We start from the raw sequence: 12,500 nt of genomic DNA on the forward strand, positions 1-12,500 counted from the left end.
TCCAGTCCCTACTTCGGTGCCTGCAGCCCAGTCGCTGGACCCGCTGTCCCTGACCGGCCGCCCACCTGACCAGCCAGACTTGTCCGGCCGTCCACCAGGCCGCCCGCCTGACAGGTCAGGCCTGACCGGTCGTCCACCGGGTCGTCCACCTGATCCTCCGTCCCTGGCCAACCGCCTGACCCTCCGTCTCTGACCGGCCGTCCACCCGGCCGTCCGCCTGACCCTCCGTCTCTGACCGGCCGCCCGCCTGACCCTCTGTCCCTGTCCGGCCGTCCACCCGGCCACCCGCCTGACCCTCCTGCCGTTAGCCCCCTCCGCCCACCCTGTTTGGACCTTTTTTTGTTTGGGCCGTCTGGAATCCGGCCCTTGGAGGGGGGGTAATGTAAGGGTCCTGTTGTGTTTGTTTTCCCTGTTTAGTGTTTTCCTTCATGGCTGCTCCTCTTGTTTACTTCCTGTGTCCTGTTCCATGTGTTTCTTTGTTTGTTTTGCCATGTGTTTCTGTTCCCTGTGCCTGTGTCTCCGCCCCTCACCTGTTAGTCTGTTAGTTTAATTATGGTTTCCACCTGTCTCTTGTTTTACCTTGTTCATTGTCCACCTGTACCCTGTTACCCCTGTGTATTTAAACCCTCTGTCTCCCCTCAGTCTTGGTCGGTTATTAGTCTTATTGTGTTGTGTTACACACGGTTTGTTCAAGTACTGAATAAAGAATCTTGTAATCCCAAGGTTGTGGTTCCTTGCGTTGCATTTCGGCTCAGCTCTCCCCAGCTTACCGTGACCATAAGTTTAGACCACTTCTCAGAAAATGCTGTGATTGCATCAGGAATTAAACTGATTGCATGAGACAGTGGAATCCTTGCGTTGGCCTTTTGTATTGGGATTTGAAATCAGACAGAAGTGTTTGTGTTTTGTGTGTGTGTGTGTGTCAGGGATGGGCAGTATTTCTAATACATGTATTTAAAATACGTATTTCAGATACAAAATACTATTTTGTAATTTGTATTTTTTTGAGATGATGAAAATGCCTTCATATTTTGTATCAAAATACTTCAGTGTTGTGTATTTTTGTATTTTCAAAATACTGTAAAATACTTTCTGTGAAACACTGTGATGACCTCTATCTAACTATCTATACTGTAAAGCACGAAATGTCTGTCTCTGTTTGTGGCACCCTTGCATGGTCAAGCCCCTCTGCTCCAGTAGAGCGTTTATTTTCCTTTGCTAGAATGATTCTTGCACTATTTTCCCCCATGATATTGTTTCAGTTATCCAAAAGGCTCGAAGGATGCTCTTTATTATATGGCAATTTTGGAAAAATAACTAATAAAAGTGAGGTGAAGTGCCCCCCCACCCGTTGTTCTCTGGCGCCGACCCTGGCAGAGGTTTATATAGGTATGTCTAACATGAGGGGTCAGCATATCTAATCTGTTGACTGATTATGGAAAGAGTCTCTTGCTTTCAGATGATTTTCCAGGTAGTGTACAAGTGAAGGGATAGACAAAAAAGGCTTTTAGAAAGAAGTATTTGTAGTATTTCGAAAATACAAAAATATATTTATTTTGATAAATTTTTTGGCTGCTGTATTTTGTAGCTTATTTTGATACATTTTTAAGGTGGGTATTTGGTATTTTATTTGGAAATACATTTTGATGTATTTGTGCCCATCCTGGTGTGTGTGTGTGTGACGTGAGTGTGTGTGTGTGTGAGTGTGTGTGTGTGTGTGTGTGTGTGTGAGAGAGAGACACTCACCCAAAGAGGCCGCATGCAGCAGGCAGTTCCCATCCCCAGTGGTGGCCAGAGGAAGCAGCTTTTTACAGCTAGTGCACATGGTGGACCACCAGTTCAGACGACCTTCAGGAGGAGAGAGAAATAGACAGATAAAGAGAGGGGAGAGAAAAACAGCTGAATTAGGAGGAAGACCACATTCCATTTAAGTGGAATGTAAGGGATAATGTACTGTATAGAATATACAATATACTGTATATTTTTCCAATAATGACGGGCGTTCTATACATTATCCCGCTAATTACACAGCTACTTGCCAAAATGAAACAATAAACTCCCCACAATATGACTCTTTAGCCTACATAGCCTAGGCTATAGCCTATTTGTTACATGTATGTTCATCGTGGCAAATAGATCACAACAACACAAGCTGAACTTGAATCAAACATTCTTTAGAACACAGCTGATCAACCGTCTGCTTTCACGTTTGAATTAAGTTCCAGTTACGGAATGATATGGAAGACCTGAATTAGAAGCACAAAGTCCGTTGCCATTGACAGTGGTCATTATTTTTTTCAGAGGTCGAAAATAATGACCGTTAGAACTTTGGGAAATCCCATTGAAGTCAATGGAGCGTTCTACTTACATTGTGAAGAGCCGTGTTGTCTTTACAATAGTCACCAATTAGCAAATAAAAGCAATCTTTATTATCCACAGCATGTGTAACAATGTATGACATCAACAAGAGCTGCATCATAGATATAGATACACTACTGGTCAAAAGTTTGGGGTCAATTTCCATTCCCCTCCATTATAGACAGAATACCAGCTGAGATCAATTGCATTGTTTTTTTTAGTCAGGGCAGCAATTTTCAGATTACATTAAGTGCTTACATAATTGCCAAAGGGTTCTCAAATGTTTTCTCAGCTAGCCTTTTAAAATTATATCAGATTAGTAAATGTGCTTTTGGAGTGTGAGGGTGCCTTTGGAACATTGGATGAATAACTGCTGATAATGGGCAATGTAGATATTGCATTAAAGATCGGCCATTACTTTCTACAACAGTCGAGAACCCTTTTGCAATTATGTAAGCACATAATGTAATCTGAAAACTGCTGTCCTGATTAAAACAACAATGCAACTGATCTCAGCTGGTATTCTGTCTATAATAGAGTGAAATGGAAATTTCTAAGTGACCCCGAACTTTTGATCGGTAGTGTACTATCATGAGCTGCATTCAGGGAAAATTTTGCAATAACTTGGTCTTCAACAGTGGACTTAATAGGTCCTGTGGACTTTTAGAGAACAGAATGCATTCCATTTTAGCGTGAAAGTAAGCGTGAAATGCTAAGAGCACATTAACATTCAGCAGTGATGTGCAGATCCCTGATCCACCCCCGTGCTATCTCCCAGTCCAACAGCAGCTGAGCTGAATTCAGACCAGTTTGTGGGTGTGAACCTATGAGCATGATCAAACTATCACATGATCCTGCAAAACCTCTCTCTCTCTCTCACACACACACACACGCACGCACGCACGCGCGCGCACGCGCACACACACACACACACACACACACACACACACACACACACACACACACACACACACACACACAGAGCAGCCGATCTGCACAGGCATGAGCTGAGGTGAGCAACATCCTTCCGAGTGCTGCTTTTTCCTGTCACTGCCCCCATGAACGTACGTACACAAACACACACACACACACACACACACACACACACACACACACACGCACATACCACTCCCCCAGGAGTGTTTCCTAACACACACCTGCCCTCAGGCAACAGAGAGGGGGCGAGTGGGCAGCAAAGAGACCTTTACCCAGAAGCTCTGCCCCCACACATACCCCTAGGGTGTTTCCTTCTCCAACACACACACACACACACACATACATGTGCACAAATGTGCACACACAGGTTCAGGCACATACTCTCTCTCTCTCTCTCGCTCTCTCATGCACACACACATATACACACACTTACAGTACACACGCACACATACACAACAAGCACAAGCACATACACTCAGAGAAAAAGACATACACACACACACACACCAACACAGTTTCAGGCACATACACTCTCTCTCACTCTCTCATGTATACACACACACACAAAGTCACAAAGGCACACACACATACACAACAAGCACAAACACATACCTACTCTCAGACAAAAAGACACACACACACACACACACACACACACACACACACACACACACACACACACACACACACATACACAACAAGTACAAGCACATACTGTACACTCAGACAAAAAGACACACACACACAGACACAAACAGCAGCGACCTGAGACTGCAGTCTGTCTCTAGACAGCTCGAGCCCTGCAGGGCTCTGCAGTATCATTTATTAAACGCCTCTTAAGACAACAGACCATTCCAGGCTGTCGCCCCCCTCCCTCACACAAAAGCACATAGCAGACTGGGACCCGTCCCTACCAGACGTCTCTCTCTGACAGCCAGGAGGGCATGGTCAGCATTAAGGATGGGTGCTTTTCCTCTTTAAACACCTGAATTATCTATTTAACAGCACTTTCTTTCTGTCTATTTCTACTAGAGTCATGCTGGTCTGGGCTTCAGATGCTACAAGACATCTGACTCTGAAGAAGGCCTGGTACTGATGCAACTCCATGTGGTTTCAGACACACACACACACACACACACACACACACACACACACACACACACACAGAGAAATCCTTCCCAGACCTGGTCTTAATTTGGCCCTGACCAGTACCGTGAAGAGGTTCAGATACATCTCCAATCCGGGCCAAATCCGGGTCAAATCCTGACCAGACCCAGCTCCGATCAGCCTCGGATACAGCTGCTGCTACTAGGGCCTGCTCGTCATCTCCTAATTAGCCATCCAAGTAGCTCTCATCTCGTGGGGGATCTGACTGAAGAGGACTTAATCTCTGTGTAACAAAGGCAGATGTTTGATAATCTTTTCATCACACAGCTAATTGGATTGGGCCCTGAGTCTGCGCATGTTGGCATGATCTGTTTACTGTTTTCGTTTCATTTTGTTTTGTCCTGTAGGGACTCACAAAGATGACATGGCCGGCCTGCGTCCTGTGCAGAATTAAATCCACTCACAGGAGCCTCTTTGAGATGAAAGAGATAACGCTTGTCACTGATCTCATTTCACAAAATACAGACTTCAAAAGGGCCATGAGAGACCTGCATCCTCACATACACACTACCTACGAAATAACCCAAATTAAGCACCAACAGCACCTGTGTCTTTGCCACACTGTAACCTTACAGTAACATTATTGCACAACCTTATGTGCAATATGCAACAGAGGCATCCAACCAATTAGCCTAATTAAATACATGAGCATGATTAGAGAGAGTGGCTGTGGCAGCGAATGTAGAATTCTGTAGAATTTGACTTGTCTTGAATGCACCAACAACACTCCAAATGACATGCAATGCATTCAATCCAAAGCCACTGAGGAGAGACGCTCCATCTCTGACTGATTAGCATACTAACTTTTGTGGATATCTAGCAACACAGAGCTTAGGCATTTTTTACATTACAAAAAAAATGTATTAGTGTTTAGTTTTTAATGTTTTGAACTCAAAAACACACACAGATATCTCCTTTAAATACACCAGCTCCCCACCTGACCACCACTGCACGGGTCAGAGATCGGCCCGCAGCGGCTAAATGCCACAGTCAGTGATTGGCACAAACACAATTTTCCATGAGAGCACACCCATCAGCCTAGGGTCAAAGGTCAAAGCAGCTGTGACTTGTGGCCTGCCTCAGGGTCAAACGAGACAATGTGCATCACCTCTGTGTCATTGAACAGGTCGCGGTCTAATAACATCTAAATGTCAAAGGCATAGTCCCAGATTGTCATGAGGAGATGGATTATGCTAAGTTAGCCCAAAGGTCAAAGGGGGAACTCGCTGGCTTGATTGAAAATGGACACGGGTAACCTTTACTTACAGAGACTCTGCTGTATGCTTTGTACTGTATGATAAAATAACATATAGATTTTCAGAGAAAGGCAGAGTCTCACCCACTTCACAGACCAGCCAATTTGAAAATATTGACAGGCCCAAATTCAACACCTACAACATTTTATCTCATATTTACATTAAGATCTATTAGACATGGAGAAATAGAGCATGAAGACAGATGAACAGATGAAATGAGAAACGGTGTAGTGAAGATGAATCGACGAAAGAATAGAGAGAAGAACAGAAGAACGTAGAGAGATGTCTAAAGGAGAACAGGGGGAGTGAGAGGCAGCAAGGAGCACTGGTAAGCCTGCTCCAAGGCCACCACGATGGACTAGTCAAAAAGATGGAAGAGGAAATGGAATACAGAGGAATAGATGAAAGAAGGGACGATATAGAGAGGAGGAATAGATGGAGGATACAATGGAAGAAGAGCTGAATAAAAAGAGCAGGGATAGATGCAGGAATGCAGAAAGAGGAGATTTTGGGCCACCATAGTGGAAGAAAGGAAAGAAGTAATAGTATATTTGATGAAGAATAGAATAATAGAAGAATAGAGGAAGAGAAGAAAGAGGAGAGTGAGAGGAGGAGTGGGTCACTGACCGGCCTGTTCCAGGGCCACCATGGTGGACTGCTCGATAAGGTCGCGCTCGATGAAGCTGCGGAAGTCCTCGCTGTAGACGCTGAGGTCGGGCAGCTGGAATGTGTAGATGGGCATCTCCAGCGGAAACTGCTCGCGCGCCACCTCGCCCGTCACGTGCAGCCTTGCCAGCGACATGATGGCAGAGCTCGCGTGGGAGATACCCCGCGACAGACGCTTCTCTGTGGAGGAGGAGGAGGAAGAGGAGGAGGAGGAAGGGTAAGAAGAGGAAGGGGGAAAGAGTAGGGAGAGACAGACAATTAGGTTCTTTCCTGTGGTCAAGAAATAGATTAAAGCACTTCCTGGCAGTATAGTGACTTTAAAGCATCTGGGAATTTTTTGGGACATCTAAAGTCTAGAGTGTCTATGAGGTATTGGGGTGTCTGTAGTCTAGAGTGTCTATGAGGTATTGGGGTGTCTGTAGTCTAGAGTGTCTGTGAGGTATTGGGGTGTCTGAAGTCTAGAGCGTCTGTGAGGTATTGGGGTGTCTGTAGTCTAGAGTGTCTATGAGGTATTGGGGCGTCTGAAGTCTAGAGCGTCTGTGAGGTATTGGGGCGTCTGAAGTCTGAGTCTCTGCGGGGCCTGCCTCATGAGTCTCTGTAAGATTTTTAGGCTGTCTGAAGCCTCAAGTCTCAGTGAGGTTTTGGGTTGTCTCGGTGAGTTTTAGGGGGTCCCCGTTTGTGCCCCCTACCTTGCGTGTTCTCCTCCGGCCGCTGCAGGCTCTGCTCCATCTTGCTGACGTGCTGGGGGGTGGAGTCGCGCTCCGGCGGCTTGTAGTAGCGGCTCTCATGCTCGGGCGGTTTGTAGTAGCGGCCCTCATTGAACACCTGCGGCAGGTTGGCCGTGTGCACCTGTCTGAGCTGCTCATAGTCGCTCAGCGCCGCACTCAGGTCCCAGTTTTTACCTGCATGTGACACACACACACACACACACACACACACACACACACACACACACACATTTTAATTCTTTATTTAAATCCACAAATCATATTACAACAGACAGGATTCAAATATTTCAAGAGATAAGATAGGGCTTTGTCACTCAATGATTTTCAGGGGTACAAAAAACATCTCCTGCGCCATACTGCAAGGCTGCCTATAACTGCAGATATGGAGCAAAACTTTGCTAGCTGTTTGTTTTCTGCTGGAGAGCCCTGCCAGCCTTAACCCACTGGAAACAAGTTTGTGGACATGCCCCAAGCTGCCAAAGATCAACACCACTAGCTTGCACTGATAGCCTACTGTAGGTCACATAGTTTTGTCCGTATGGGTTGGTACTTCATGATTTTGTCATTAAAAGCCATGTCCATGTAGAGATCGTACACACATTCTATTTCAAGTATAAGTACTTCCCGTCTGTCTCAGTCTAAAAACACAACATCAGGGGTATTAGGGATGTTACAAAACACATCAGTGGAGCTGTTAAACATTCTGGCATAATATGTGAATGTTTGTACATGGTCACATTATCTGGAAGTACATCCTTAACAGTGTTAGCAATAAGGTTAACAATCCGGTCACACACACACACACACACACACACACACACACACACACACACACACACACACACACAGGTTTAATCAAACCCAGTTGAATAGGTGTGAACACATAGCTGTTCCAAAAACAACAAATAGAGCTGTAGATAATGAACAATGAATGCATACCGTTATAAGCGTAAAAGCAACATCAAGTTTAAAAATGAGTCAAATATAAACACAGACAGTCTGTCTGTTTCAGCCTTTCTCTTTCACAGATACGCACACATAACCATACACATACAGTACACACCCATATACTAACCTTAAACAAGAGAGAGAGAGACAGGGGTGGTATTATCCCGTTCTCACTAAGACTGTCTTTACAAAAAGACACACCTGTCCAAACACGCACGCACGCACACACGCACACAGACACACACACACACACACACACACACACACACACACACACACACACACACACACACAAACATACATATTCATCGCTAATCAGTGCCCCAAACACACACACAAAGACAAACACATACATAAAGGAAAACTTTGCAGGCTGACCTAAGCTCACTTTCTCCACAAACTGAATTAGCCACCACTCATTAAGATGCGAGACAGGTGTCCGGTGAGTAAACCTCTATTACTAGTGCTGCAGTTAATTGCCCTTGGATAATTACAGCCCAGGGGACGCAGAGATCCAAAGCCACTGCCGATGGTACACACAGACTCCAGCGCTACCGCCAGCCTGGCGAGTCGAGCACAGAACCCAAGCTACTCATGGGTATGATGCAAGCGCCTGGCTCTGTAACACCACCTCGTCCTCTGTGGCCTGTTGACGTGCAGTTCTAAAATAAAGTGGAGTTCATGGAGCATTAAACATTTAACTTTTCTTCAGCCAGCTAGAAAAGATTTTTAAATTGATTTAAGTAACACATTAACAATGGACACTAGCTCATAGAAAAGCACTTTACAGATGCCATGGCCTAAAACCAAAGGGCTAGCACAAAGTGACGCCTTGAACACACACATTTGACACACAACAGACAGCAGGAGTGTGAGAGTGGTTCAGACCATAGATCAAGTACACCAGCACTCAATCACATAAACCTACCTGAAACTCATAACAACATCCTTCGGCATCATGCCTTACATACAGTAGGAGATGACCACTGAGATGAATGGGAGATGGCTGAAGACAGTCAGTATTAGTAACTGATCTAACGATCAAAACAGTAGACTGCCACTCGCATACGTGAACCTGATGAGCACTGCTATTGCTACATGTAGCAAACATGGCCTTCACCATATCATTTGGTGTCATACTTTACTGAGGGAGAAGAAGGGAGAAGTGCAGACCTCACAAAGGAACTCTGAGGAAGTGTTCTCTACCCCAGCATGGAGGCTGTGTGAATGACTTGCATCAAGGTTACTTACTGAAAAATATGTAAACCAGGAAAATAATACAGTTCAAGGAGAAACAAACTAAATTGTGAGTCTCTCCCTAAGCTGTCTTTCTCCGTCTGCTTACAATCTAGGAGCAGGGCAACAGACAAATCATAGTTCACTGTGGGGTGGAACCACAACAGACAGTGAATAGCCACAGTCGCACTCAAAGAGAACTGCCAAAGAGTACCAGAACCAGACGGGAGGTCACAGAACGGAGCCGGGAGGAGGACCTGTATAGTTCTCCGTATACAACAAAGAGAACAATGAAACTATGAAAGTATGTGGTTGTGTCAGAAGGGTGATGGCAACAATTATGTGTGCTTCCAGATGACCACAGACCATCTGCTGAAGAGTTTTTAATGATTGATTACACAATCTTTCAGCCTATTTTAGTTCTACACGAAAGTAGGGCATGTTGGTTTGCAAAATAATAACCAAAAACACACAGACAAATATAACCTCAAAAACACAAAGCAAATGCCACATCTCTCTCGAGCCAGGCGAGAGGTCACTTTTAATGGCTGTGGCTTTAGATCCTTCAGTGGGTTTTTTGGAAGCCATTGTTTGGGGCTAGCACTGCCAGCTCCCATAAACCCTTTCAATTTCATCCCAATTACAAAGCCTGCCAATGCCAGGGCTGCCCTTGGTCATGTGGGCTTAGAGGTGGCCTGGTTCTGGCCCACTTCTGGGCCAGACTGAGTGGCTTACTGTGCCAGGGCCCGGGTACAGGCTGTCTCTGACCCAAAACAAAGTGCTGGCTCCCCCCGGAACTGCTCACATTATAAGCTGGCCAAAACGGGGAGGCATTGTTTGAAACATTCCTGCCTTTCACACGGCAGCTGTGTGGAGAGAACTTGCGCCACTGTTTTCAGTCGTTGATGCCACACAGTAACAGGACACACACAAATAGAGAGAGAGAGAGAGAGAGAGAAAGAGAGAAACAATCATGGTAGAAAAAGCTGTGTAAAAAGAGATAGCTATACCTTTGGTTTACACCGAGCGAGTAGAGATGAGAGGAAGATGCGACACAGAAAGAGACAGGCTTTTCAAAAATAACACACACTTTTAGGATGGTTATATGCACGCACACACGCACGCACGCACGCACTCACACACACACACACACACACACACTCACACACACAAAGATGTGCACAGAAATACACACACAACAACACAGCTGCATCCCACTCTTCCAGTGAGTATCTTATCTCTGCAAGAGGGACCCCCACCATCAGCCCTGAGTGGAGGATCAAGAGTCTTACGCTACCAGCAGTTGCCAAGCGGCACACAAAAAAACTACCCAGAGGCTATAGTTCTAGGAAAATACTCTTTGCTCATGACAAATCAAATTCAAAGTAGCTCTACTGGTAAGACATACATACTGTACCTGGGCAAATAATACTGTTTGCTCACAGAATCACTAAATCAACATTAATCTTACATCGTCAGTAGAGTGATCCATGATTTTTAGTCTCATTTTCCCATCTCTAGTTATTTTTTCAGTCGGTTCTGCAGGACTTTCCATTGTCCGGAGAGCTTTATTGTTTGATGTGACGTAATTAAAAGCCATCATCTGCAAGCCTTCTTTCTTCACAAACCTGTCATTAGAGCAGCCATTATCATGTACTACACAAGACTTGCAATCATAATTCTTTAATGACTAACAGCCTACACAGTGACTAAGAGAGAAGGAAGAGAGAGGGAGCGAAAAGATAAAAGGAATTGAGAGAATAAAAGTGAGAGAGCTGGAGAGAAAGGGGGATAGAGAACATGCTAAATGAGATTCTGAGAGAGAGGAGAGAGAGAGAGATAGACAGAGGAAGAGGGAATGAAATGGAGAGAGAGAGAGAGTGAAATGAGAGAGAACTTCTCTCAGGGTGTGCAGGCTGCAGTCACAGAAGAGACTGCATACTGCATCCCCATGGTAACGCGGCGAGAGATTTAGATTTGCATCACGCCTGCATTAGAAGACGGGAAACATTCTAATGCAGCAGTCTCGCCCACCTCTGTGTGATACAGAAAGCCTGACCTGACGCCTGGTCTTTTCAAACACAGGGGGTGACCTGCTCACTTCTCTCACCTTTTTAACTCTCACCCATCACTCCTGAGTGTCCACACACAGCCTGAAAACACAGGAGACAATCCCAACCCTCAGGTCTCACCTCACCTGAGGGGACCTCCACACTCACTCCCTGTGTTGGGAACCTCTACTCATCCACTTCATAGTGCACTGTATACTGATAACTATATGGAGATCATTAGCTATAGTGCACTATACTGTATACTGATAACTATATGGTGGTCATTAGCTATATAGTACTATACAATATAGCACTATGTAAGGGATAACGGCCGCCGAGATGTCACGTTATTCGAGGCGGAGGCAAAGAATGCGCTGGATTTTCTGAACTCAGATCCTCGCTCCGCATCTCTTCTGCCACCTACCACCGTGTGGGAGTCAGGCCCTGGAGGACCCCAAGAGAGAGGTGTCCAGAGAGGTGCCTGTCTAGTCATAGCCCTTACAGCCCTTACAGCCCTTACAGCTCCATGAGTGGGGTGTCTTGAGAGACGCCAGCCAGCATGTCACAATCCTACCTATCGCGATGTCCTGACTAAGAACAAGAAGGGACAGCAGTGTCCTGCAGGGGCCAGTCCTGTGGGTGGGCAACACTACTGGCTATGGGACAGAGGGATCGGGACGCTGTCGCACACACACACACACACAAACACACACATACACACACACACACACACACACACACACACAGTACTCAGTACACAGTCAGATACACACACACACTCACTCACTCATTGAACTCAGTTACCTCATATAAACTTGTCCTAGGGTCACACACACACAAACTCTCTCTCTGTCACACACACACACAAACACACACACATACACACACACACATAGGAGTTGTGCGGCCAAGCTGATGTTGTGCCAGGGTTGTCACAACTCGTCATGACAGAATCTGGCAGCCGGAACGTCTGAGTGTCTCCCTTCCCGCTGCTGTCTGAGGCTGCCAATGACTCAGATGTCCCATAGCTACAGTACAAGATCTAACCTTGTGTGTGTGTGTGTCTGTGTGTGAGAGTGTGAGTGAATGCAATGGGTTCAAGGTGAGGATCTTCTCTGATTGAAGCTGTTAAACTGATTATAAGTTAGCTTGCT

The 12,500-nt window shown here is 45.6% G+C and overlaps 1 protein-coding gene across 2 annotated transcripts in view; it reads right to left on the bottom strand.

The window, feature by feature from the left end:
- The window catches only part of otud7a (OTU deubiquitinase 7A), a 101,196-nt gene that overhangs the window by 29,631 nt on the left and 59,065 nt on the right, over positions 1-12,500 (bottom strand). For both annotated transcript variants that reach the window (XM_042110427.1, XM_042110428.1), the window contains exons 4-6: positions 7,073-7,285; positions 6,345-6,563; positions 1,747-1,848 (exon numbers count right to left, since the gene is read on the bottom strand). In XM_042110427.1, the coding sequence (XP_041966361.1) occupies positions 1,747-1,848; positions 6,345-6,563; positions 7,073-7,285 (534 nt within the window). The remainder of the gene's footprint in view (positions 1-1,746; positions 1,849-6,344; positions 6,564-7,072; positions 7,286-12,500) is intronic.

The sequence above is a fragment of the Alosa sapidissima genome, chromosome 11, assembly GCF_018492685.1.
Source record: "Alosa sapidissima isolate fAloSap1 chromosome 11, fAloSap1.pri, whole genome shotgun sequence".
Classification (NCBI taxonomy): Eukaryota; Metazoa; Chordata; class Actinopteri; order Clupeiformes; family Clupeidae; genus Alosa; species Alosa sapidissima.